Source organism: Haliotis asinina, chromosome 5 (genome assembly GCF_037392515.1).
Source record: "Haliotis asinina isolate JCU_RB_2024 chromosome 5, JCU_Hal_asi_v2, whole genome shotgun sequence".
NCBI classification, from domain to species: domain Eukaryota; kingdom Metazoa; phylum Mollusca; class Gastropoda; order Lepetellida; family Haliotidae; genus Haliotis; species Haliotis asinina.
In genome coordinates this window covers 74,138,814-74,165,129 of record NC_090284.1, presented here as the reverse complement: position 1 = coordinate 74,165,129, position 26,316 = coordinate 74,138,814, and the positions used below count along the sequence as shown (strand labels likewise).

The 26,316-nt window shown below is 39.4% G+C and overlaps 1 protein-coding gene across 2 annotated transcripts; it reads left to right on the top strand.

Annotated features, from left to right (window-relative positions):
- The first annotated feature begins 167 nt into the window (after positions 1–167).
- On the top strand, positions 168–26,316 carry LOC137285249 (TATA element modulatory factor-like). 2 transcript variants are annotated; one of them, XM_067817558.1, is made up of 24 exons: positions 168–241; positions 1,297–1,438; positions 1,800–3,719; positions 4,641–4,717; positions 8,398–8,433; positions 11,947–12,050; positions 12,280–12,397; positions 12,740–12,795; positions 13,511–13,581; positions 13,962–14,058; positions 15,295–15,380; positions 15,945–16,006; positions 16,492–16,556; positions 16,736–16,985; positions 17,359–17,413; positions 18,370–18,471; positions 18,916–19,108; positions 19,462–19,531; positions 20,028–20,120; positions 20,407–20,517; positions 20,613–20,765; positions 21,219–21,344; positions 23,070–23,180; positions 24,014–26,316. In XM_067817558.1, exons 2-24 carry the CDS (start codon positions 1,324–1,326, stop codon positions 24,035–24,037), a joined length of 4,095 nt encoding a protein of 1,364 aa, XP_067673659.1. In that variant the 5' UTR covers positions 168–241; positions 1,297–1,323; the 3' UTR covers positions 24,038–26,316. The 2 variants fall into 2 exon arrangements, with proteins under 2 accessions (XP_067673659.1, XP_067673660.1); XM_067817559.1 differs by lacking the exon at positions 8,398–8,433.

Below are 26,316 nucleotides of genomic sequence, written 5' to 3'. Positions count from 1 at the left end.
GATTTTATGAGCTATTTTTAGACGGGCAATACTTTTTAACCATAATTAATGAAATTTTAAATTTTATTTATTGATGTAAAACCGACTATGACATAATGCTGTAGAAATCCTTGAATAACAAAAAGTGCGTGCTCGTGATTCATTTTTTTCCCTTTTCTCGCACCTTCGAGATATGAAACGTCAAATAGTAATGGCTGCCGACATGGATGTCAACACGTCAATCGCCTCCAGTTCCTAAACGGTAATTTAGTGATTATTCTTTTTATGATTTCTGGGGTGTGATTTGATGTGCCTCCTTCCTTGCAATTTGTCTGTCATATAAAATTATGATTTTGTAAAGATTAAAACAGAAATGTCCAGTGGATTAATAATTTCGTAAACATAAAAATCGAAAAGGTGGGCTTTGGAAGTTGTATTCAAGTTGTATTGAAGTTGAACACCGACACCAGAGGCTTAGCGATGCACTAAGTTGTGTATGTCACTTGCTGGACGTACTTTATATTTTTTTGCTGGTTTGTAGGACGCTTGACACTATGTATGCAATTGTTCAGTTATTCCGCTGTTAGGTTGGGATGATAATGACAGCTTTCAACAGATCATGGCCCTATTTTCAGATACAGTTTACCAGTTTGTTTACAGTAGACTACTTAACTGCAGCAAAGATAAACTTGAGCCTTGGCAATTACCTGCTGGAGACAATCTGTTTGGGATGTCACAGTGTATCATGACGTGACAAACTAGTCTAGCACCGAGACGATTTTAACTATCAGTATGATTACAGTTTCAGACACTAAACTCATTTTCAGCTGGTCCACTGCTGACCCATTTCTTGCTATTGTTTGCTTCAAATATATCATGAATGATAGTTAACTTTTAACATGTTCACCGTATAGAACTTCATTCATAACAAACACACAGCAAACTGATGAATATAACAAACTGCTTTTACATTTGTCCCTGCAGCTTATTTTAGTCGAAAAGAGATAGAATCACCCAAGCCACCATCCAAACACACACAATGTGTTTGTGACCCATATGCCTACCGGAATCAGGATGAACATACATATGAAAACATATGATACATATGATCCAATGATAATAGTTGAGCATGTAAACAGATACTTGATATAAGCATTCATTATTACAATATCTGTAGGGGATTTTGAACACAAAAACTGTGCCATTCTAAAGGTTTTATGATCACTTAATGAAGTGTAAATCTTAGATGGTTACCGAAACATCAGTATTTATCATTCTTTGGTAATATTCCATAACAGAAACATTCTCTTTCTCCAGTGATACCTGGTTGACTATACGAGTACAATGAGTTGGTGGGACACTAGTAACATCACCAACTTGGCCTCTCAGGCCCTGAAGAATGCTCAGAAGACCATTGACAAGGCTTTGGACATAACTGAAGAGGATGGAAAAGCACAAGGTACTTTACCATGCTTACTTGTGACAATTACTGAACATCCTGAATGTTCAATGTTGAGGTCCCTTTTTTGGCTTGCATTGGAAACAATTAGCTTCTAACTTCAATTTGAAATGATTTTTTCATGGTTGTCCATTAAAGCATACATGAGTACAAAATGACTTTGCATTTGAGGATATTATGGTTGTATAATCCTGACAACTGAGTACCAGTTTGTATTGTTTCATCCAAACGTCTTTGCCTTGGAACCAGTTGCTTTGCTGAAAAACTTTATTCTTTCAAGTGTGGCCTGTATTTGTTAATTTATATATTACTCTAAATATATGTATGCAAAATGATTAATTTAACTTTTATTAACATTCAGCCGCTACAAAGGCTGCATCAGCTAGCAAAAAGAAGACTACAGAAAAGTCATCTGGGTCAGGTGGTGGGGATTTCTGGAACTCCTGGCTTGGAGCTGGGCAGGAGGCAGAGGGAGCAGAAAGTGCACCAGCAAAGAAACCAGAGAAAGGAGGAAAACAGGCCACCTCACCTAATTCTTGGAACTTTGGCTGGGGTGGGCAATCTGAATCAGAAAAAGATTCTGAAAGTGAGACACCATCATCATGGTCAAGCTTTGATCTTGGCGGACTGACCTCTAGAGACTCAAAGACTAAAGAAGGGAGAAAGTCAAAAACTGATGAGAAAAGTGGAGGTCCTGATAAGCAACAGGTATGTGGACCTCATCATCTTGGACAGAAAAAGTCATTGAAATCGCCCAGATCCAGTATGTCTGGGGCTGCTGGTAAAGATAGTGAGACATCATCTCTTACAGAATCTGTGAAATCTGAAGAAGATGAAGGTAACAGGAAGGAGGAGGATGGGCTGTTGCAGCAAGCACATGCTACCACCTTGGTTTCTGCAGATTCCTCAGGCGACATGGAAGCATTTGACCTCAAGGCTAGTGATCCTCAGCCTGAGAGAGGAAGTGATATTTCACCTGAGAAGGAATGTGGGACTGCTGAAAAGCATGGGGATGATAATGAGCATTCCACAAGCAGCAAGGATCAAATCAGGACTGATAAAAGTGTCAATGAGGAAGGGCGTTTGATTGAAAAGGATTTTCCATCCTTTGATACTTCTGATCGTGATGTGCATGACGTGAAAATGTTTGAGAAAGTCCCTACTGGAGATTCAATGGTAGCATCAAGTAGTGACCAAAATGACACCACTCAGCCAAGCTCTAGTGTTTCCGAACCAGATCATTCCATAGTACCAGATGACAATATGGGCTCTGCTAGAAATGAAAGCATTATTTCTGTTGGGGAAAATGAAACAATCGTATCTTCTACTGAAGGTAGTCTGGACATATCACAGAAAGTAGTCCTGGAAATTCCGTCTGGTTATGCAGAACAGACTGGGCCAAGCACTCCGTTATCATCAGAAGCTTCCATAATCACTCTGTCCAGTCCTGGTCAGGATGACCTTGACTACCAAGGCAGCCCTCCTCAGTCTATATCCAGTCAACAAATCACTTCAGAGTACATCAACATCTCTACCACTCAGATTCAGACACCTATGGATAACATGGACACTTTGTGCAGTGTGGACACACCTTCAGTGGAGAGTATTTCATCAGATGTCGACGTAGCTGATGCAAGTGCTCTGGAGCGGGAGTTCCTGGAGAAGGATCAGATTGACCTAGGGCAGTCCAGTGGGAATGACTCGTCAGATGCCTCAAAGCTTGACAGTAGTATGGACACATGTACGTCTGGGGAGACAGTGGTTGGTCAGAGTGTTGTTGTAGAAAGAGAGAGTGACAGTGACCATGAACATGACATTGAGAAAAGTGATGAGAGCTTCCCTACAACTTCTCCCAATTCATCCTTTGTGAAAAATATGTTGGAAGAAGCTATGGAGGATGTGTCCAAACCTGAGGATTCCGGAAGTGATAATCATTCCTGTGGAGAAAAATCTGAAAGTTCAAAAGTGGAGTCTGAGATTGATAAAAGTGTCAGTGGACAAGAGTCTAGTGATGACATTGAAACAACCACTTCATCTGACATTGAAATCATATCAACACCAACTCCAAATGGAGATAAGAATGAACGTCCATTTGACTTGTCGCCCTTAAGAATAGCCCTACAGAAGACTGTGGACAGAAGACGAGACAGGGAGACCCATAGTCACCGGCGAACAGACAGTCAGTCCAGCAGCAGTACCTACAGCAAGGCAGGAGAAAGTGATCAGATGAGCCCTGGCCGAGACAGTCTGGAGCGACAGGATGTTGAGTCTGGGGATGAAGGTGAGGAACTGTTGGTGTCAGCTGATATTGGGGGAATCCTGTCAGTGGCTTAGAAAAAACAGTTGTGTTCTTTTCTCCGACCTGTAGTTATGTGTTTAAATTTTGTGGTGGCGAGTGGTCCTGTGCGTAGAGCTCAGGTCACCATTAGTTGAAGTTAAGCACTGTCGAACTCAGATAGTCAATTGATGGGTGACTGTGTTTGGCAGTTTGACTCCTGAGAGTTTCGAGGAATTCGGTCGTGCCCCACAACGAAGCACATGGGAAACATGGTCTCATCTTAGGCAAGTGAGTTTGTTCAAATTTGCCTCTGTTCACCCAACAGAAAATGGGTACCCGGTGAGATAAGGTCCTGTGACCTTCTAGCGCCTAAGAGGCAGTTTGAGTTATCCGAGGTAATGATAATCAGATTCTGATTACAGCATCCAGTGAGCAACTAGTCAGATGGATACTAGGTGCTATACAAGTGAATTATTATCATTATCATGATCAAGTGTGCAAAACCCAATTCAGTCATCAAACTGTGTCATTTGGTATGAGTAACTTTGATACAAACCTTTGATAAGAACCGGCCATCTTTAGTTGCCATCTTTTACCTTAGTTTTATTGGCCATGGAAAAAGATTCTGAGTTAAGGTTTGTTAAGTCGAGCATACATAAATATACCTATAGATAATAGGAATATTGAAGTCATGAACCTGAGTGAAACATTAAGATTACTGTAGAACATCACCATATCCATTTAGCAATCATGTGATAGACTACTCAAAGGAAGTTAAGAACCCCCACAACTTTTGCATGTTACTACAGTAAACCTGTTATGCCTCATAGTTACATGAAAGAATAAGGAGACTAAACTCATTTGAGTAGTAGACAGTAAAGTAGACATGACATGGTGGTGTTATTGCTATGCAATGTTTGATAGATCTGCGTGCCCCTGACCTGTCTGCCGTGACGGAGGAGGATATTGACAACCCCTACCACCCCCAGAAGCTGCTCCAGGTATGTGAGGGTGTTTCTCAGGTCATGCCTTGCTCGCTATCTCCCTCGCTTCCTCAACAGATCACTGATACACCAGCAGCAGAGGAAACAGACTGTGCCAATTTGTTATAGGTGTTAAAAAAGTATTTCAGAACATCTGATTCTTTCAGTTTAAGTGCTGTTTCCTCTGCTGTAGTGTAACGGTGATGAGGGATGCTGGGTGGCCATGTTTACACTTACTTGAAAACAATGCCTACAATCTTGTTGGTCTTTACACATACTTTCCCCCTGGGGTTCTGGGCTGAGGGTATGAAACAACAGATGTCATATTGCATGTTGATCTGCAAAAGAAGTACAAGACCAGCTGGGTTGACACTTTTGGGAGCTGCCATGCTTTTCATGCTTTTTAACCTGTTGTCAGCAGACCACTTGTTGCACATATGATTAATACATGGAGTGTCCAGGATGAGATGAGCACTAAGTTGCTTTGTAATGTGGGCACGTAGTCTGTTATAACTTGTTGATGTAATCAATTATATCTAATGAAATAACAAAAATATATCCTAAACTAAATACATGAAGTGTTGGCCATCTGTCAGCACGGTCAGGCCAATCAGTAAGTTGGAACTGCCAGGCCAATCAGTAAGTTGGAACTGTTGTTTTCAAAAAGCGTTTTTTGTGATGTAGCATACTTGAAACAAAAAATATATAAAAACAAGTAGATAATATACAAAAATATAATACAAATCTCTTGAGGCTGTAAAAAGTGGTTTGATTATTTCTTAGTTGTAAAATGTACCTAAATGTAACAGTTCTGTATTTTCAGTTCTTTAATGATGTGTTAAGAGAAGAATATGAATTTTGTTAGCTTGACATACATAATATATATGATGAGCAAAATATCACAGAAAAATCCCATACTTGTATTTTCTAACCCTACATAGAACTTCTGTTTCCCTTTGACAGGAATCCATATTTGTACAGTCCATTTGAGTCTAAATCTTCCCAATGAATTGCACTCTAACTCAAAAACAAATAATGGTAAATGACTCAAACTTGCGCCAAAGTAAATAGGAAAACACATCAACAATGTAGAATTTAGTTATAACATTTGTCAGCAAATTATAAAAGTTGTTTAGAAAACCATCATTATTTTCATTCGATTCTGCAAGATTTGTGTCCCGTCTTCAACAGTTGAAGAGCACTTGTGTTAGCAAGCACTGCATTTACACAGAAATGCAGTACACATTATATTACCTGTGTTGCAGGACTAACACATTCCTCTAATGTGATGCTATAGTGATATTAACACAATGAAACATGAAGCAATTAGCTGATCCATGTAGCTTCACTGTCACCAGAATGCCCTGCTTGGTTTCATTATGAGGTGGTTGCCAAGTTTACATTGAATACTGAGTAATTATTTTCATTCTATCAACAACTGGTTTTCCTGGCCCAAACTCAGTTTTACTCAGGGAACCATATGTAGCTGGTATAGTGCTGACTTCATAAGAAAGAACATGCACTCAATGGCTCACACATGTTGCTAGTTTTATTTTTGTGTGGGCAGTGGAGAAGCCTGTTGGTTCAAGTATTTGTTGGTCAAACTGAAGTCTTGGCTATGCTTTCCCACATGGTTATGTTGTGTGTAACAAAACCCATTTCTGGTGTCCACTGCTGTGATATTGCTGGAATATTACTAAAACTAGACTCACTCACTCATTCTTTTTTGTGCTTTTTCACGTTTTATGTACATTGTGACCTTAAATTCACAGGTCATCATATATTCTAGATTTTTTTCCAACATAACAACATTGTTGTGCTGTATCAAACATAAGTCTACACTGGTAATTTTCATGTAAAGGATTTATAACCTGCTGTTGCCCTGGGTTATATCACAAGCAGGGTATATCTCCAATGGTGCCATGTCTGTGGTATACTGCCAGTGATAATAGTCCAGGGAATAATGGGGCTTCTTGGTTTCTCTCTTCAGACCACAATGAGTTAGTAATTAGATTTTCATCCTCGTAATAAGAGAACATTGGCACATATTTCCCTTGGAATATATGCCACCCAGTCATGCTTTTAGTTGGTTTCTATTTTTATATTCAATCAGTGTGTATTTTTAGTTAACATGGTTATGGGGTTTGATGAAAATGAAAATCTGATAATTTACTTATTGTGGTATCTGTGTATTTACATGCTTCCTACTGAATTAAGTTGCACTTGTAACAAGGCTGAAAAGAATATTAATCATTCATCGTTTAAGTGTAAAATATTGCACCTCTGAAGTAAATTAGAAAGGATACAGATGTAATATTGGTAAGGTGAACAGTTGATGTGACTGGTAGTGGTACCTGAGGGTAATATAACACCTCTTCATGAAAATATTGTATGAATTATGTAAATGAATGTGATGAATATATTATAGATCTTTCTTTTCAACATTTTGATGTTTTCATTAATCAGAATTGAGAACAGGTTAGCTGATATTCTAGCTCTTAGATAATAGTTTTGAACTATTTTTTTCACTTTTGTTTCCTCAAAGTTTGGAAAAGTGGCAGACCCACAGTAGTTCTGATATTGTTGAAGAAATAACATAATAACCATTATGAGTAGCTAGACCTCCATTGTCGCCCCGACCAGCATCTAGCTGTAAGACCCATTCCACAACATAAATGATTGAATGTCATAAGTGAGTAATGATGTGATGTAATTCAAGTTCTCATGCCTTGTGGTACCACTAGCCAAAACCTTCTGACCCAGTTGTACTCCAAATAATGCTTTCTGACCCAGTTGTACTCCTAGCCAATGCTGTCTGACCCAGTTGTACTCCTAGCCAATGCTGTCTGATCCACTTGTACTCCTAGCCAATGCTGTCTGACCCACTTGTACTCCTAGCCAATGCTGTCTGACCCACTTGTACACCTAGCCAATGCTGTCTGACCAAGTTGTACTCTTTGCCAATGCTGTCTGACCCAGTTGTACTCCTGATCAACACCCTCTGACTCAGTTCTACACCTAGCCAACACCCGTTTACCCAGTTGTACACCTAGCCAACACCGTCAGACCCAGTTGTATGCCAAGTCAACACCATCAGACCCAGTTGTACACCTAGCCAACACCCTTTGACCCAGTTGTACTCCTGACTAAAGACATCTCTCCCAGTTGTACGGACCAACATGCTGTCACCCAGTTGTACACAGCACCCTCGGACAGGTCCTTAGTTAGGTCTGCAGATATATTCATGTATGTCCACTAGTATGTAGGTTGGGGCAGAGCAGGGACCCAATGTGATGGTTGTTGTTTTATTCCTTTTCTATAAAAGACCAAATTATTGTCTCATTTCGTGTAGAAGGCATCATACAATTAGATGTTACCATGGTTGTTCTGATGCTAAATTAAGACTCTATAAACAGTTGCATCAAGAATAGATATAAAAAAGGGCTTCAAAATCCTACCTTGGTGAAATACATCTTCCATGTCATAAACCACATCCAGGTTAAATTTGGCCCACTTCAGATAAACTGAGGTAATTCCTGCACATGAAAGGAGAACATGACTTGGTCTAGATATTGAATTTAAATTAATTGGGTTTGTCGCTTTTCCAGTGAACATGACTATAAAGTAAAGATGCTCAATGACCATAAGTAATTCAAGCTGATTAAAACCTTCCAAACACATCTGAATTGAACTTTCAGGGTGTACCCACCCAACAGCAACATGAAATAATAAAGGTAATCATCTCGAGTTTTTCTTTTCACACATTCCATCATGTCTATTTGCTGTTCCAATAATGATGACCATTTACTTTGTAACATTCACAAAGGGACTAAAGGTCACCTTTATACTAGAGTTAATGATGTTAGTTACAGAGGTATAGCCTCTTCTTTGACATCATTGCTAACAGCACTAACAAACAAAATAGTCATCTAGTTTTTGTAGTGCTGCGTCGGCTCACCGACAGTAATGAAATGTGTCCTTGGTATTGTCTATAGATATTTAATGTTTGGAATTTTATAAATATGGTATAGAAAATAATGATGATAATGTTACTTAAGAACAGTGATACGAAGTTCTGTTTTGTTAGCATGTTTGTCCCTTCAGCTATCTTTTCACATTTTGTTGTGTTGACATTTACTTGAACTAGTGTTATGTACATGTTCTGCAACTTTATGTTACGTTTTGGAGCAGAGTATGAATTGACTGTGGTTAAAGTCTGGCTTAGACTATGTGGACAATATCACGAGTTTGTTGAGTTTTGTTTTTAGTTGTGTGCTGGTAATTATTTTGCTTGTGTTTCTGCTAGTGTGTGTATGGTCGAATGCTCACATACCGATATACGATCATTAAAACATTTAAATTTTCATGTAAATAACACTCCTAGCACTTAAAATACAAGATGTCAGAAAAGTAGCTAACATCACCTGAAGTTATGTCCAGTTTTGTTACCTTATGAGGTAATGTTACACTGCAGGCACACAAACAGCCCTTACAAACTTCCACGTTATCAGATGACTGCATACGACATGTGTCGACCGTCTGCTCCAGTGGCCAAGTGGATAGAGCATCTGTCTGGTCATCATACCAGTCAGTATAAATGATATGTGTTATAACAATGCCTGATGCTGAGCATGAGCTGTATTCAACAATGACAGGGTGGCTCGACATTAGTATATTGTTTCCAAGGGAGGTAACCAAATGAAACTATACATGAGATATCATTGAGCTAACACTACTTTTTCTGGCACACATTTTTGTACAGATATATGGAGTGGATTTGTATGCTTATGTATATAATTATGCATTTTACATGTAAAAAGACAGTCCATGTAAGTGATGAAAATTCATTTTCCTCTTGGCTGGCAAATGACAACAGAGGTTAACTCATGCATGAACAAAAGGGGCATAACTCTGCTGTACTTAGCAAGTCATTATGACTCCGGTAGATACATTTAGGCAGAATCTTGAAATATAGAAATTATGAAATCATCCTACATGACAGAGGACATGATAATAACCTGGATGGTCCCATTTAATATGTAACATAGTTCGCAGGCTGTCATGGCCTCCTACTTCAGAAGGAGTACATTAACTAATTTTGGGTTAAGGAAGAACAAGCCTTATGTTTAAAAAATGACAAAAATGTATTTGCCATTGTGCGTGTTTTATGTCTTTGGTGATGTTAGATAAAGACAGCATTGTTTTGTTGATAAAAAAAATAGCTGACCTATTTTCCATTCCCAGACAAAAGGAAAACTATGCCTGTGTAACAGTGACTCTTTCTGACAGAATATGAAACAAGTGGTTCTAAGACGTTAATAATGTTTGAAATAGATTAGCAATTATATATTATTTAGACTCAGGGACATCAGTTTGGCATCAATTTACAGTAATTCTAAACTGATATTTCAAACATATGAACATATTTTAAATTTTGGACTTTTCCATGTTCATTTAAATGTGGCTATACATATGTAATAAAATTGATGAAATGAGCATGTTTTTGTAGGGCACTATCAGAATAATTGTTTGATTTGACTGCAGAAGTACATGGCATGGTCTATATTGAATCATGTTATACAGTTCTTATAGAAATACAGTTTATATTTCTAAGCACTGTCCAACATGGCAAAATGTTTACTTCAGCGTTCATGTTTGCATGTTTTCTTAACTTTTTTACTGATTAAAAGGTCATCAGCAACATTTCAGAATAATCATCTCGATGACATACAGATATCAGTGATCACTATAATATTATATTTGAAATTTTGTGAACATTTCACAAAACATAGAAAAAGTACCACTGTGAATGGTGATTATGTAATGTGTTATAAATGGTGAGATTTACAATGTGCCCAATTCTCAGATGTCAGCAGGGTTGATGAAGCTGGTTGTTTAGCCTGTCCTTGTGCCAGTGATGCTGGATGTATACGTTATATTGGTAATGCCACTGACAAAATGTTAGTTTGGATGCAGTGGCTTGGAGAGCCTTCATACAGTCATAATGGAGTCTCATGATGCTGAACTGTGGAAGCACTGCAAATTTGACATTATTTCACACACATGTCTCTAAATAGCTGTATGTGTTAATGGGGTGAATGAAAGTGCAAACATATCAGGTGACAGGTGTATCTGGGACAACTGATTTATCAAGGGATCAAAATTCAGCATCATCACTTGAATAAAATTTGGGTTCAGAAAGCCATTTTAAGTGCTTTAAGTTTCCTTGTAAATAGAATGCCCAACAAGGGCTGGTCATTTGGGATCATAACAAGTCATTATGGAAAAGGACCTTCATCTGTAAGCATGAGGGGTGAAGTTGGGCTTCTCTAAGCCTTATAGCATCATAGTCATCTATCTGTCTCTATACATAGTACTTGTAGGCAGTTTTTGCTTTCAAGAACTGAAAAGAATTGATCATATTATTGGATGATCGATTGAATTGATTAATTGTTAATCTGAAAATTGAGCTCATGAGTATATTTGGAGATGAATAATAGGATCTTTGCATATTCTTGGCAGTTTGATATTTTACATGACGTACACCATCACTTAAATTCTCGATTTTTGTGTGTTGATAAAGCAGGTAGAAATACCTTGAAGAAAATGGTCAGATGAGATATATTTTGCCTTAGAAAAAGACTATTACTAAGAATATTGTTTTGTTCCTGCAGAATAAATGGAGAAATGATAGGACATGTTTTATGTAAATTATATGTTTCAAATCTATCCATTTTCATTCCGCTATCATATTTCTGGCAAATAATGTGTCTAAGCTTGAAATCCAGCACCATTATTCTGTTTCTTCAATTCTCAGCAAGGTCCTTGTAACCTTTCATTCTCTTAGATAGTGTTTACTTTCCAAAAAGTTCTTCTCTTTCCTCAATGACAACAAAACATGTGTATTATTGCCTTTTAGTTTTGTTAGAATTCTATTCAGCATAACATTGTAGCTTTTGATGTGTTTTATGTATAGTCAGCTGACTGTATATTCACAGCTGCTTTTGACATTGATGAGGCATAGATCGTGGCTGCTTCCATGTGATAAGGAGACATCAAATAACTTCTCATTATTTTGTCCTGTGTGGTATAATGCCATTCTATCTGTTTGCCAACAGGCTCATGTGGATGTCACCATCTCATTTCTGAGAATTTCTCTCACATGCATGTCACGGCATGTCTTGACAAACAGTAGTCTGTGTGGTCAGATGGGACTTAGTGGTTGCAGTATGCCATAAATGTTACAGAAGCTAGCAGAGCAGGCGGAGGTCCTACAGCACAGGGAGAACAAGTTGGTGCAGCTGAGCAAGGATAACAACGACCTGTTGGAGACAAACAGCATCCTCCGCAGGTAGGTCCATGCATCCTTGGGAGGCAACAAAGATAATTTTAATAATAATAATATCAATTTAGCAATAATCAAAGCTTCTTTTTGAGATATAGCATCATGTAAGTATTTGTAAGAAATCACATGGGGTTGATTGCTGCCACCCATTTCACCATTGTGTATGGTTTCTTCTATTTAGTTCATTTCCATAATCTGTCATAATAATTCATTACCATTATCTGTATGATTGCAGTCAGCTGCAACAGGTAGAGGAGCTACGGGAGACTGAAATGACCGATCTCAACATCCTCACAGAAGAGTTTACAAAGAGACTGTCCGAGGCAGAGAAGAAACTTCAGTCTTCTATCAAGGTACATAGTTTAAAGGGCAGGGTGTTTACAATGTCATGTACTTAGGTAGTCAGGTTACATGATTCTTGGGACAAAGAATTGACTTGTCTACTTGGTTCAGTCATAGTTGGAGGCAGTCATTAGTTATTAGAATGTTGACACTGATATGAAGTAGCCTTCCTTTCCTTCCATGACTTGACTGTTTGGAGTTAAATAACACTTTTCAATTTATATTTTGGCACTCTGTTATGCACAGTGTTGTAATACATTTCATAACAGGAATGTATGTCTGTCAGTTTGTGTTTCAAAATTGTTTTGTGTAATGTGGCATGGCATGCTAACATTGTGCATAATTGTTTTCAGGAAAAGGAAGCTTTGAAACGACAGCTTCAAACTGCACAAGATGAGCTGAAGAAAAGGTATTTTTAGCAGTGTGATATGGAACTGTTTCAATTTTATATATATTGCTATTGAATCATTGGCTAAAACAATACATGGTACAGTGCAGTGGATGTTGTCCTCTAAACAGGCATTCACTGGGACTGGCAAAAATTGCTGGTATAGAGGGCATTGCATTAGAGGACTTTTGGACAACATCAATTCTTTATTTATCAATCTAGTCCACTTGACTTGTCTAGCCATCTTAATATGGTGAGCATTTTGCATAATATTCATAGTGCTTAATAAGCTTAATGCCAGTTGTAATCCGCTGTGTTGTTGTTACATGTTAAGGACATAGCCAATCAACAGAAGTAATGAGACAAGATAACGGATGCTGGTTTAGACAGGGTTAGTTGCTGTACAAATAGTCAATTGGGCAGTCTTTCTCATGCAGAAATACGGAATAGACTGATGCCAGATTAGAGCGAGTGTAGCTGATCATAGATTAAGTGGCTTATGCCAGGACCAAATTCAAGTGTCGATAATGAGAGCATGCTGGATTGGATGGCTGCCGGTTGAGAGGGCATCCACTGTATTTGTATTTTCACGTTTGATAGATATCTCAAATTTACTAAAATTGTCCACATTGTCTTAGAACATCTTGGAACCATTTGTATTTTGATAATTGCAAGTATATTGGTATTTGGTATGACTGTGAGTATATAGCATGCAGAAGATGTTGTGATGTTGCAGTGCCAGTGATGTGAGTCAGCAGCGTCTGCTGGAGGAGAAGGATGAGCAGATAGCGGAGTTGCTGCAGGAAGGTGGGTTATAGGTTCAGACAAAGTATAGGACCACATTCCTCTCTCCTTGTGGGGATGGCAGGACTGTATATTTCCTCAGTATTTCCTCATTCCTGTTTCCTTGTGGATGTTATGAAGCTTTATAGTGATGTTGTAGTCCATGTACTCCATATGCTGAGCTCCATACTAGTTGTGAAGGTGACTAGAGTGAGGATCTGGTGTTAACAGTGTGTGGCCCTGGAGACCATGTTGGGCCGTTGTACCCCAGCAACATGTTACATGCTGTCTAGTCACTCACATTACACGTATAGTGGATACTGATGTCATGTTTATTCTGTGTCAACAACTTCTAAAGTTGTGTGAAGGTTTGTATTATTATATATCTATTTGCTCTTTTCCAGGGGAAAAGTTGTCTAAACAACAACTGCAGAGTAACAACATTATAAAGAAGCTGAGGAGCAAGGAGAAGGAAAACGAATCAGTGTTATCGTCACAAAAGTAAGTGGATTATTCCTATGTCATATGGTACATTGAATTTTGTAATATACCATTTTGACTTGGAGCTTCTCCCAGTTAAGATTTCATCCTCTCATCTTACATTTGGATGAAGTGTACAGCTAAAATGCTGTTAGAGTAGTGCATATGTCACGCAGCATGAATCCCAACTGACTCACATGCTGAAACCACTGTGTAGTGATAACATTGACAATATACTGTGTAGTGATGACATTGACATTATGCTGTGTAGTGATGACATTGAGTGAGTGAGTGAGTTTAGTTTTATGCCGCTTTTAGCAATATTCCAGCAATATCACGGCGGGGGACACCAGAAAATGGGCTTCACACATTGTACCCATGTGGGGAATTGAACCGGGATCTTCGACGTGACGAGCGAACGCTTTAACCACTAGACTACCCCACCGCCCCTGATGACATTGACATATCCTGTTTAGTGACATCATTGACAGTATGCTGTTTTGTGATGACATTGTATGCTGTGTAGTGATGACATTGATATATCCTGTTTAGTGATGACATTAACAGTACACTGTGTTGTGATGACGTTGACAGTACACTGTTTAGTGAAGACATTGACAGTACGCTGTGTTGTGGTGACATTGACAGTACGTTGTGTAGTGATGATATTGACAGTATGCTGTGTAGTGATGAGATTGACAGTACACTGTGTAGTGATGATGTTGACTGTATGGTGTGTCGTGACAACATTGACTGTATACTGTGTCGTGACAACATTGACTGTATGCTCTGTAGTGACAACATTGACTGTATGTGTAGTGACAACATTGACTATGCTGTGTAGTGATGACATTGACTGTATGCTGTGTAGTGATGACATTGACTGTATGCTGTGTAGTGACGACATTGACTATGTGTAGTGACAACATTGACTATGCTGTATAGTGATGACATTGACTGTATGCTGTGTGGTGATGACATTGACAGTATACCGTGTAGTGATGACATTGACTGTATGCTGTGTCATGACAACATTGACTGTATACTGTGTAGTGATGACTGTATGCTGTGTAGTGATGATATTGAATATATGCTTTGTAGTGATGACTGTATGCTGTGTAATGATGACATTGACTGTATGCTGTGTAGTGATGACATTGACTATATGCTGTGTAGTGATAACTGTATGCGGTGTAGTGATGACATTGACTGTATACTGTGTAGTGATGACATTGACTGTATGCTGTGTGTTTACAGGAAGAAGTTGGAGGAGCAGAAGACGGAGCTGGAGCACCTGCACAAGGTGTGTGAAGCCAAGGATGACCTGGAGAAGAAGCAGATCGGTAGGTGGTGTCTCACCAAACTCATTTAAGTCCCATCTTTTATTATAGTTCTCTGTATGAAGACATCTGCTCCTAGATAGTAATGTGAACCATGAGGGAACTCCTCCATAACATGACATCACAAGTGACTGAAATGTATGCAAAGCATGTGTTAGGATACAGTCACATTTTCAAATGCTCACCTGTTATCGGTCAAGATCATCTTGTATGTTTACACCCTGTCATGACTAATTTAAAACTAAGGTTAAGCCCGAAAGGACAGTTCTGACAATTCTTTCAGAACTAATTGAAATGAAAAACTGCAGTTATCGATGCAGTCTATACACTATTACATAGTCAGTGACTTTAGTGACTCTGAGAGACAGTTGTGGAAACAGGTGAAGTCAGGGCACAGATTTGGGTAAGGAAAGCTGGTGGTATGCTCTTACATTGTAAGCATGCTCCAGGTTAGAAAGAACAGAATATATGATTGGTTTTCGTTAACAGCAATCCATGGACTTTCCAGTTATTTATGAAAACTAGATTGATTCATCTCTGGATGTTCACAGTAGCCTTTTGTTTCAGAGGCTATCAATCAACTCAACAATGCTGTCCAGAAGCAAGAGAAGGAGTTGTTGAAGTTCAGGGTGAGGAGAAAGTGCAGGGATTGTTTAAGTAGGAAATTCTTCAAAAACATCCAAACCAGTATCATGCCTAAAGTTTTTTTTTGTTGTCTCGGCTTTCAAGTTCTTGTGGCACCAATAAGGCTGTTTATGATTCTGCTCACTGAGCAGAGTTCCTTCCCATGGTCAAACCAGAAACAGATCAAATCCTAGTGCACATAGATTATGTCAATATCGAACATATTCTGTTTGTTTTCAACAAAGCAGAATAGGTCCAACCTTGCATCCCTCATTATTCTGACTTGCTGAATGTTGCTAGAATGCTGTTAAGAAATAGTCTTACAAACACAATGTGTTCATAATGTGAGAAATAAACAACTATAGCATCAGGAGGTTAGCTTTATGTGTGTGTCGACACTTAGTTTATCTGCCCCTTGTTAATGAATTCAGGCATAGTAGTGTCTTTCTGCTCCTCTGCTTAGTAATTCTTCAAGTATTTGTCTCCACAGAGTGAGCAGGATGACATACAGGAGAAGGAGAGGAGTCTTCAGACAGCACTGGAGAATGCTTACAAGTAAGTGTTGCAAAGACTGTACTGCTGCTAGCTTTAGTATGTTGTTTAGTGCTATACTCCTGATGTTACACAAGATGAAGCTACACCTTCTTGATCGGACCTCAGTCTTTCTCACAGTATCGTCGCATGCACAATATCCGTAACTCTTTGACTCATATGGTTCACATCTGTCCTCCTAGAGAGATTGCCGACCTGCACAAAATGAATGCAGCCCAGGACAGCAAAGCCCAAGAGGCTGCCCTCAGTGCGGAGGTGTCTGTGCGAGAGGCTCTTAAGATGGACATGGAGAATGAGAAGATGAAACACAAGCAGGAGCGGGAGGCCCTCATCATGCAGATCGAGGATCTCCGACTTACCATGGCCAGGATGGAGAAGGATCACAACCGGAGGGAAGACATGCTCAGACAGGAGATCTCTGATCTGCAAATGGTGAGTCAGGGGTGCAGGGAGATTTCTGATCTGTAGATGGTGGGTGAGGGGTGTGGTGGAATCTCAGATCGGCAGATGGTATGCAAGGATTGTAGTGGTAGATCTCTGTAGATGGTGTGTCATGGCTGTGGGGAAGATCTCTGATACACAGACAGTGAGTCAGGGGTGCGTAGGAGATCTCTGATCAGCAGATGATGAGTCAGGGGTGCATGGGAGATCTCTGTTCTGCAGACGGGGAGTCATATGGGAGATCTCTGATCTGCAGATCATGTGTCATGGGTGTATGTCTTGTATGCAATGGGTAGATCTGCATAGGGTTTGTGAGTTGAGAGTAGAGACAGTGAAATCTACAGAATATATGTTCTGTTCCCAGCAACTGCAGGAGGATGAGGCCAGAACCCAGGAACTGTCCCACAGTGTATCATCAGGTAAGTTCATTGTAGACCCACTTCATTCATCAATTTCACTGGTACAGCGAAAGCTTCACGCTCAGTGCTCACCTTGCATTCCCAAATCAGTTTGATTTACCCATATGTGTCATCACAGCCTTAAAGACAATCAATAGTCTTAAATGCAGCATCAGACCTCATTTCATCTTCCCTTTTGTGTTGGTTTCTTTGCACAGAAGCTTCAGTTTCCCAGTGAGCACCCGATGCATGTGAAGTTATATAGGGGATATAGATTTAGGCTCTGTCTGCACGTACAAATTAGAATATCTTAAGAACCATTGACAAGATTCTTTTTGTATCTGGTACCTTGGTTCATCAGAGCATAAGAAAGATCCTAGTCAGGGTTGGTGACCTTGACCTTCATTTCAAGGTCACAAGATGACTTTAACATATCCTTGTCAGCAGAATATCTCAAGTACCATCCACTGGATTTTCTTCATATTTGACACCAAGCTTTATCTAGGGAAAGTGCAGAGCCAATTTGATTTTTGTGACCTTCACTTAATTTTTCATGGTCACAGTGGCACTGAAGACTTCAGCATGTTGAATTGCATGTTAAGCTTGTCTGTGACATATCTCAAGAACCATAGTCTTGGCTTTCTTCATATTTGACACCAAGCTTAATCTAGGAAAGGTGCAGGGCCTAGGCGATATTAGCGACCTTCATGTAATTTTCAAGGTGACAGCAACACTTTGAACATTTCAGCATGTTAACCTGAATGTTAAGCTTATCAGCAAGATATCTCAAGAATGATTCTCTGGATTTTCTTCATAGACTTTCAAGACTTCTCTAAATTACAATTTTCTTCTCTATATTACCTTCACTTTCATTACTTTAGGTTTGATGTAATAATTTGCTGTAATGTATTATATCACCTTAGTGACAATGCTTGTTTGCATTGTGAAAATGACACAATGTCCTTCCCTGATCCCAGCTACTCGACCGCTTCTGAGACAGATAGAAAACCTTCAGGCCAACTACACCGCACAATCCTCATCCTGGGAGAAGGTGGAACGCAACATCACAGAGAGGCTGGGTGAGTGAGGATGTTCACACACAACATATTGAGTCCATGGCTTGCCTGTGAAAGGGACTTCAGGATGATCTCTGCTATTATTAACTTGTTGCTTTTTCTAAACATACATGTGATAAGTTGAAAAACATAAGAAACTTAATTTTGACCTACGATTACCCATCACATCCATTCTGCTTTTAAAGTTGAAATGGACAAGTGATGACATGTCAACAGGATTAATGTGGAAAGGGATTCCAGATAAATGGAGATAACTGACCTCAGTCATTCTTATTGTATGTTTCTAAAATTACTTCATTCCTTTTGGATTGTAGGAATGTTAGTCAGTACCATTCTTGCATCAACAGTGTGCGATGGTTTGAGCCTCCTACTACTTTGACTAACAAACATTAGTTTAACTGCACCACTGAGTCAAACTTTGACTGACTGATTGACCTCCTCCTGCAGCAGAGGCCCAGAGCCAGCTTGCTGTGGCCGTGGAGAAGGAGAGGACTGTGAGTGAGAAGCTGATGGAGCAGAACATCCGCCTGTCAACACTGGAGTCACAAACAGCTCGGCTCCGGCAGGAGAAGTCACAGCTCCTGGCACAGGCCGAGATGGACAAGGCCAAGATTGAACTGTTAGAGGAATCGAAACTCAAGTCAGTTGACCAAATGTAGCATGCCATTATTTTGTTAAATCGGTAAAGTTTGTAATTAATATGTACACAGGTGATTTTGTATGAAATGGTTCTTTGTTTCTTACAAACACTGATGACTAGCCTGTCTTGTAAAGAAGATTTTTGTGACATTCTGTGATGAAGATATTTTCTTAATGGAAATTCCCAGTTCATATGTTTACATAGGCATGAAATAGTTGAATGATACGCTCATATTTTAAGGGATACTTCAGGTATTGCTCACGCTGATGGACCAGAAACTGATGGAATAACAATGCTAATTGTCAGTAATGATACTTCTGCTTAGAGATCAATGTGTTGAATGTTGGTTGCAGTGAGATGGCTCAGGTTGATGCTGTCAAGAACAAGTTGTCAAAGGAGATTAATGAACTCAAGAAAGACAAGGTGAGTGCTGGAGAGATACAGAGATGATGTTCAGTAGTGTAGAGCCCCAGAGGTCATTCCAAAGTAGGTGTTTGTGGTAAGAGTGAGTGAGTGAGTAAGTGAGTGAGTGAGAGCGAGCGAGTGAGTGAGAGCGAGCGAGCGAGACTAGATTTATGCCACATGTTTCAGAAATATCACAATGTAGGTGGTGCCAGAAATAAGCTTCATACATTGTAGCCCTGTGGGGAGACTAGAGATAACGATATGGATTGGATGATACAACCCTGTTCATTGCACGTTGTATCCTGTCAAGGTAGCAGGCACCATATAGCTGAAGTAACACTGAATTATGTGGAGTTCAGCAATAGGACAGAATATTACTGAACCATGATGTGAGTCCTTCATATCAACTCTCTATTCCACAAAGTCATTGTGTTGACTTGATGCCACCATGTTTGGAAGGTGAAAGGGTATTTAGTGTACACCAGACACTGATCGATTGATGTTGCTGCTTCAGGTGTTCCTGGAGACGCAGGTGGAGATGGAGAAGTCCAAAGTTGAAGCGGAGAAGAAGAGGGTTGCTATGATGGATGATCAGATTAGACTGATGGTAAGCAGGGACGAGAGGGCATTAGGAACTTCACACACGTCCTTGACCTTGTAAAACCTGTGACTGAGCTGTTATGATCACAGATAAAACTTTTGATTGACATCTGTTTTGGCAGCAATGTTGTTTGGGGAAATAAACTTAAGCAGTTATTGTACTTTGTTAAGTGTAGGTGGCCTTGGACAGACAATGATGCTTTATGATCTGCCTTTAAGGTAAAATTACAGTAGGTATTGTTGTAGCCATTGTTGATAAGGTCAGACAAACAGTGTTGATATAATGGTTCCAGGAGCGAGAACGTCCAAAGTCCCGGGGTACCCCTTCGCCAGTGTCGGTGTCCAGACAGGAGAGTGTCAGCAGCTTCCAGGCCCACCCTGAGTACCTTCCTGTCCTGCCACAGGTGCGTCATGTTGTTAGAATTGTTTCCCTGTAATAATCACAAGAATTGTGTCATAGTATTGGATCCTGTATAACATCTTGTGTTGTACACTGCAGGAGGATTTGTTGGAGCGGACGCTGATGCTATCATCACCCAACGGCAGCAAGATGAACCTGTATGAGAGTCTGAGGCAAAGTGGGGCAGCTACCTTGTTGGAGAACTTGCAGTCACAGCTGAAGCAGCGAGAGGGAGAGATCATTCAACTACAGGTGACCATGTTGTTTTCTGCTATTCTGACAAATTTAATACTTAGGGACAATATCACTTTTTAACAGTCTTTTACTTTGGAGGATTGCAAATTCTGAAACAGGTTGCAGACCACTTTGACAATCACATGAATCAGTGTTTGGGGACACACTTGGTATTATTATGTAGCCCACGACCAGGGGATCCTCACACAGCTGTGGGAGACTCTGCCCAACAAATGTGTGATTTAGACTACAATTTTCCCTGTGGTGATTCAGGGTTTGATCTCCATCAACACAGACTCTATGACTGGTTGATCATGAGGCATCAAACAATAACCAAATAACATCACTGGATAAACAAGTACATCTGTTTAACTGGCAGTTTAGAAGCTAGGGAATAGTCAGTAGTCTTCTGTTTGAATTTTTGTCAAATGTAGTAAAATCAAGTTTCAGTTCAATTATTGGTTTTTGCAGAGTGAAATTGCATCACTTGAAAGAACCCGTGAGTCAATGGCAAAGGAATTAGTAAATCTGACCAATCAGAATGAAGAACTTGAAGAGCAGGTGCACGAGTTGCCACAACTGCAAGAGAAATACAGGGTATGTTGACTAGGAGCTGGACACACATGTGAGATGCAATCCTACCTCATGCCACACCAAAAGAAGGCCACTATAAATAAGGGACCACCATATCTTGAGTGATGTCACTGATTATCCCCATGGCATGTAACACGGGGGATATAGTCAACGCCTTGTCTGTCCGTCTGTCCATCCGTCCGTAATCATTTTGTTTCCGGAGCATAACTCAGAAACCGTTCAATATTTTTAGACCAAACTTGATAGATATAGTAATCTCAGCCTATGGTTGTGCCTTTTGCTATTTTCAGATTTTTGGCATTTATATTTTTTTTGTTTTTCCATGGAACATTTTGGTGTTAGCCATATGGTAGGATGGGCTTCGTTTCCAGAGCAGAACTAAAAAAACCGTTCAATATTTTTCTGCAAAACTTGATAGATATATCAATCAGCACCTAAAGTGGTGCCTTTTGCTATGTACAAGTTTTTGTGATTTATTATTTTCTTGGTCTCCATGGAAACTTTTCAGACATAGTCTGAAAATGGAGGGATGGGCTTCGTTTCCGGAGCAGAACTCAAAAACCGTTCAGTATTTTTCCGCAAAACATGGTAGATATATCAGTCTGAACCTATAGTTTTGCCTTTTGGTATTTACAGGTTTTTGTGATTTATTATTTTCTTGGTTTCCATGGAAATGTTTCGGACATAGTCTCAAAAGTATGAGGGGTGTTTTGTTTCCGGAGCAGAACTCAGAAGCTGTTCAGTATTTTTCTGCTAAACTTGGTAGATATATCGGTCAGAAGCTGAAATGGTGCCTTTTGCTATGTACAGGATCTTGTGATGTATTATTTTCTCGGTTTCCATGGAAACGTTTTGGACCTAGTCTCAAAAGTGAGAGGTGTGTTTCATTTCCAGAATAGAACTCAAAAACTTCCTAATACTTTCTAGACATGTGTGGCAGACCCCAGAGTGGTGCCTTTTGGTTTTTAAAGGTTTTTGTGAATTATTATTTTCTTGGTTTCCATGGAAACGTTTCGGACTTAGTCTCAAAATGGAGGGGTGGGCTTTGTTCCCAGAGCACAACTCGAAAACCATTTCATATCTTTCAACAGATCTTGGCTGATATATGAAATTGTGACTTTGCTGGTTACAGATATGTGGCATTTATAATTTTCATGAATTCCATGGAAATAATTCAAACCTCGTCAAAAAAAACAATGAGTAACTCTCAGATTATTTGTCCTTTCAAACATGTGGGGGCCGTCGGGATATGTCATCTTCTGATGACTCTTGTTTTGTTTTGTTATCTATATCATTATGTACACTAATGATTATGTAGATAGTGTGTGAAGTTATTATTGCCACATATTTACAAATAAAGGACTAATAATTCAAACAAAGTTTATGCATGATATTGTCTAAATGAAACAAGATGGTGTTTTTTTTGTCTTTCATGGTCATTGGTTTTTGTAATAAGTTAGTGGTACGCATTACATCAGCGGGACGTCAGCCTGTGACATGTTGCAAGGATGGTCTCCCTTTTGTGACTATGGAACTACAATTTAGCTCATCCCCTGAACAACAAGTTACCCAAGCCTGACTGTATACATGATGTTACACAAGTTGACAAACTACTTATTATGACATCAGTCAGACTTATTATGACATCATGTGTTCAGTGTAAAGTGTGTCCCTGCATATGATTTAGAGATGTACCCAGTATGATAAACTGTTGACTCGTGTCCCCAGGATCTGGACCAGCGATACAATGCCCTGCTGCAGATGTATGGGGAAAAGGTGGAGCAGGCTGAGGAGCTCAAGCTGGATCTGGAGGATGTCAAGGATATGTACAAGGCTCAGGTAAGGGGACATCACTGTCAACACTTGTAAATGTGTTGAGTAGACCTGCTGGATCTGGAGGCTGTCAAGGATATGTACAAGGCTCAGGTAAGGGGACATCACTGTCAACACCTGTAAATGTGTTGAGTAGACCTGCTGGATCTGGAGGCTGTCAAGGATATGTACAAGGCTCAGGTAAGGGGACATCACTGTCAACACCTGTAAATGTGTTGAGTAGACCTGCTGGATCTGGAGGCTGTCAAGGACGTGTACAAGGTTTAGGTAAACACAGATGTCAGTAGACCTGCTGGATCGAGGTTTTCAAGGTAGTAAATGCTCTCTTTGTCAAGTTGTTTCAACTTACTAAACTTAACTTGATTACATGTACATTTCCAGTAAAATTACGTTTCAATTTTAGTTTTGGTTATTGTGACCTCATAGTGTAGATCAGTTCTTTCACTCAGCCGTTTGACCAGATTAAGTTATGTTGTGTTAGCAGTGACTGCTGTTTAAACTAAACATACACTCACAAACATCATTTGTCAGAGTAACTGTTCTGTACCACAGTCAGCAAATTTAAAAATACAGTCCTACAACAAATTTAAAATGCAAATACTAGTCCTTACAAGTTATTCTTCAGAATGGCCAGCATAAAATGAGGAGTGGAATAGATGTATGTGACCAGTGGTGACCCCACGTAAAATTGCACGGATATTTGGGTGCAGTATTTCATGTGTGAAACTTTCCCTCCAGTCAATCCCATCTGAGTAACTCTAAGCTGTAAATACTGAATAGATACAGAATCTCTTGATCAGGAAACACAGGACTGAATGTGTTTGGTGAATGTGTTACAGATTGACCACTTGCTGGCCAAGTGAGGACACAGACCAAAGGTACAAGTGCAACACCAAGATATGAAAATTGGCCGCCCCTTGATGACCATGACAATGCTGCTTCAGGCCCAGCACAGCTCGCAGACTTTCACTGTTGTTGCCCCAAAGATGCTGCAGTAGTGCTTGATATGGGAAATATGCAACAGACAAGGATAGCAACAGGGAAATCGGTTTTCACCTGTAACCTAATATTGTGTCATCGAATGGGAGTCAGGTTTTCTCAACCGCATTGATACAGATACAGACTTCCAGATCTGATCAATTTGAAGCGAAATCAATGCACGTATCAGCAGAAAATCACCATCCCTGAATAGATGAGCCTGGCTCTGTACTTAGTGGGGTTGTGTTGTTTAAGTAACAGTCCGATATTGTTACATGATGTTGCTTCTTCCATCATGTTGATTATTGCCATTACTGACGAATCATGTTAGTGGGTTCATGTACAGGAGTCATGTCAAACATTGCATAATATGGGGGTGTACATATGTTCCAGAAATGCCTACAAAGGAATTACCTCCTCTTGACCTGAAACTGGAATCTGTTTCCACAGATTATGATGTTTAGTTTCCCAAGATTGTTTCTCCAAGATGTTTGTGTCACTCTCTTCAGATATGTGGGTGTACCAAGCAAGACAAGCTATGCTTCCATTGAAGTGTTTCAACAACTATTGATTAAACTTACGACACATTTTCCTGACTAATCAACACATCTGTGAACAAATGTCCAGATCTCACATACGCAAGCCATTATTAAAATATTGTTCACACATGCTACAATCCACATTTCAAAGGATATCATGGCAATCAAACTAAATCATTATAGATGATGAACAGAATACAAGAAAGTGAACTGGCACTCATTCCTTGAAGGTAAAATATTGTGGATTTCTCTCAGTATTGTGTCTTCAAGACAGCAGGACAACCTGTATGAACCAACTCTGGGTGTTAAAGTCACAATATGTCTGTTCTTTAACTTATTAGATATTGTACACAAAAATGGTAAAAGTATGGAGTAGGTTGCTGTTCATCAGTGTGTGAGACACAATAGCCAGTTTCTGTTCCGCAGTGTGAAGGTTTGAAGACTTGGGCTCTCAATATTATGTCATGATTCACCCTGCAGAACATTAATTCTGACATGATAGGAGTCCAGTACAAATGTGATAGCAAATACTATTCTCTGTCTGTGTGTGCAAGAGTGGTGTTCAAGCCATTTTTAAATGTTTTATTAGGTCTCTGTTCATTTTCATTAATGGAGTTTGACTCCTCACATAATGAGTTGTCAGGTATTGTTCTCAAATTCACCAAGATATAACCTGCATTATAACAGCCGTAACATTTTAATCATAATGATAAGCAGTGGGTCTTGATTTGTATTATGACATACTTTGTTCAAGGACAACAACCATTTAATTTAATTTGTTCATGGGCAGTATTTTTATTAGGCCTCAAAACCCAGAGGTTGAATGGGCATTGACGTGTGTATAAATCTCATGGTACAACCTAAGGTGTCATTTTGAAAATGGGAATATCACATTAGCAAATGATTTTTTATGGATGTATAATGTAGATTGACTGTGTTAGTTTGATCTAGAACACTAGTTCTTGTAATACTAATCATACTCAGTGTTCATGGAACAAGAACAGTATATGAACAGCTAATGATGATGTGACTGAACAACCTTGCAGTACTATCTGTGCCCAAAACACGCTTGATCTCTGGACTCCGGCTCTATACAGAACCAGTGACCTTGTGTTGTTTCTGATGATGAAGCTGTCTGTCATGTTGTTTTCACACCAATAGGGTTACCAGCTTTCTTTATCGTTGTTATGTTATAATATTTCACTTGGAAGTTGAACTAGTTTATGTTTTAGGATAACTCTTCTGTGAATTTACTCAGCAGTGGTACATATGTGTGAAGCAGTGTTAAACATGCCATGTCTTTCAAAGCTCTGTGATTCATTGTTGATCCAATGAAGTGCTTCTGCATGTTTGTCCGAAGTATGTTTATAGTTTGGTGCAACCAGCTGTGCTTGAAACAAGTAACTGTCCAACTGTTGGCAGTAATATCAGCAGCCAGGTGCACTGGTATATTTTAGCCACTCTGGTATTCTGACAAGATAATTGACAGCTCTGCTTTGACATTATGTTGGATGTAAATTATTTATTATTGTACATAGTCTGAGATGCCACATGAAGCGAATATTTGTTATAATGAGGGATCAACACGCTCTTTAAGAGGGAAATAAAACAAATTATTAAGAATG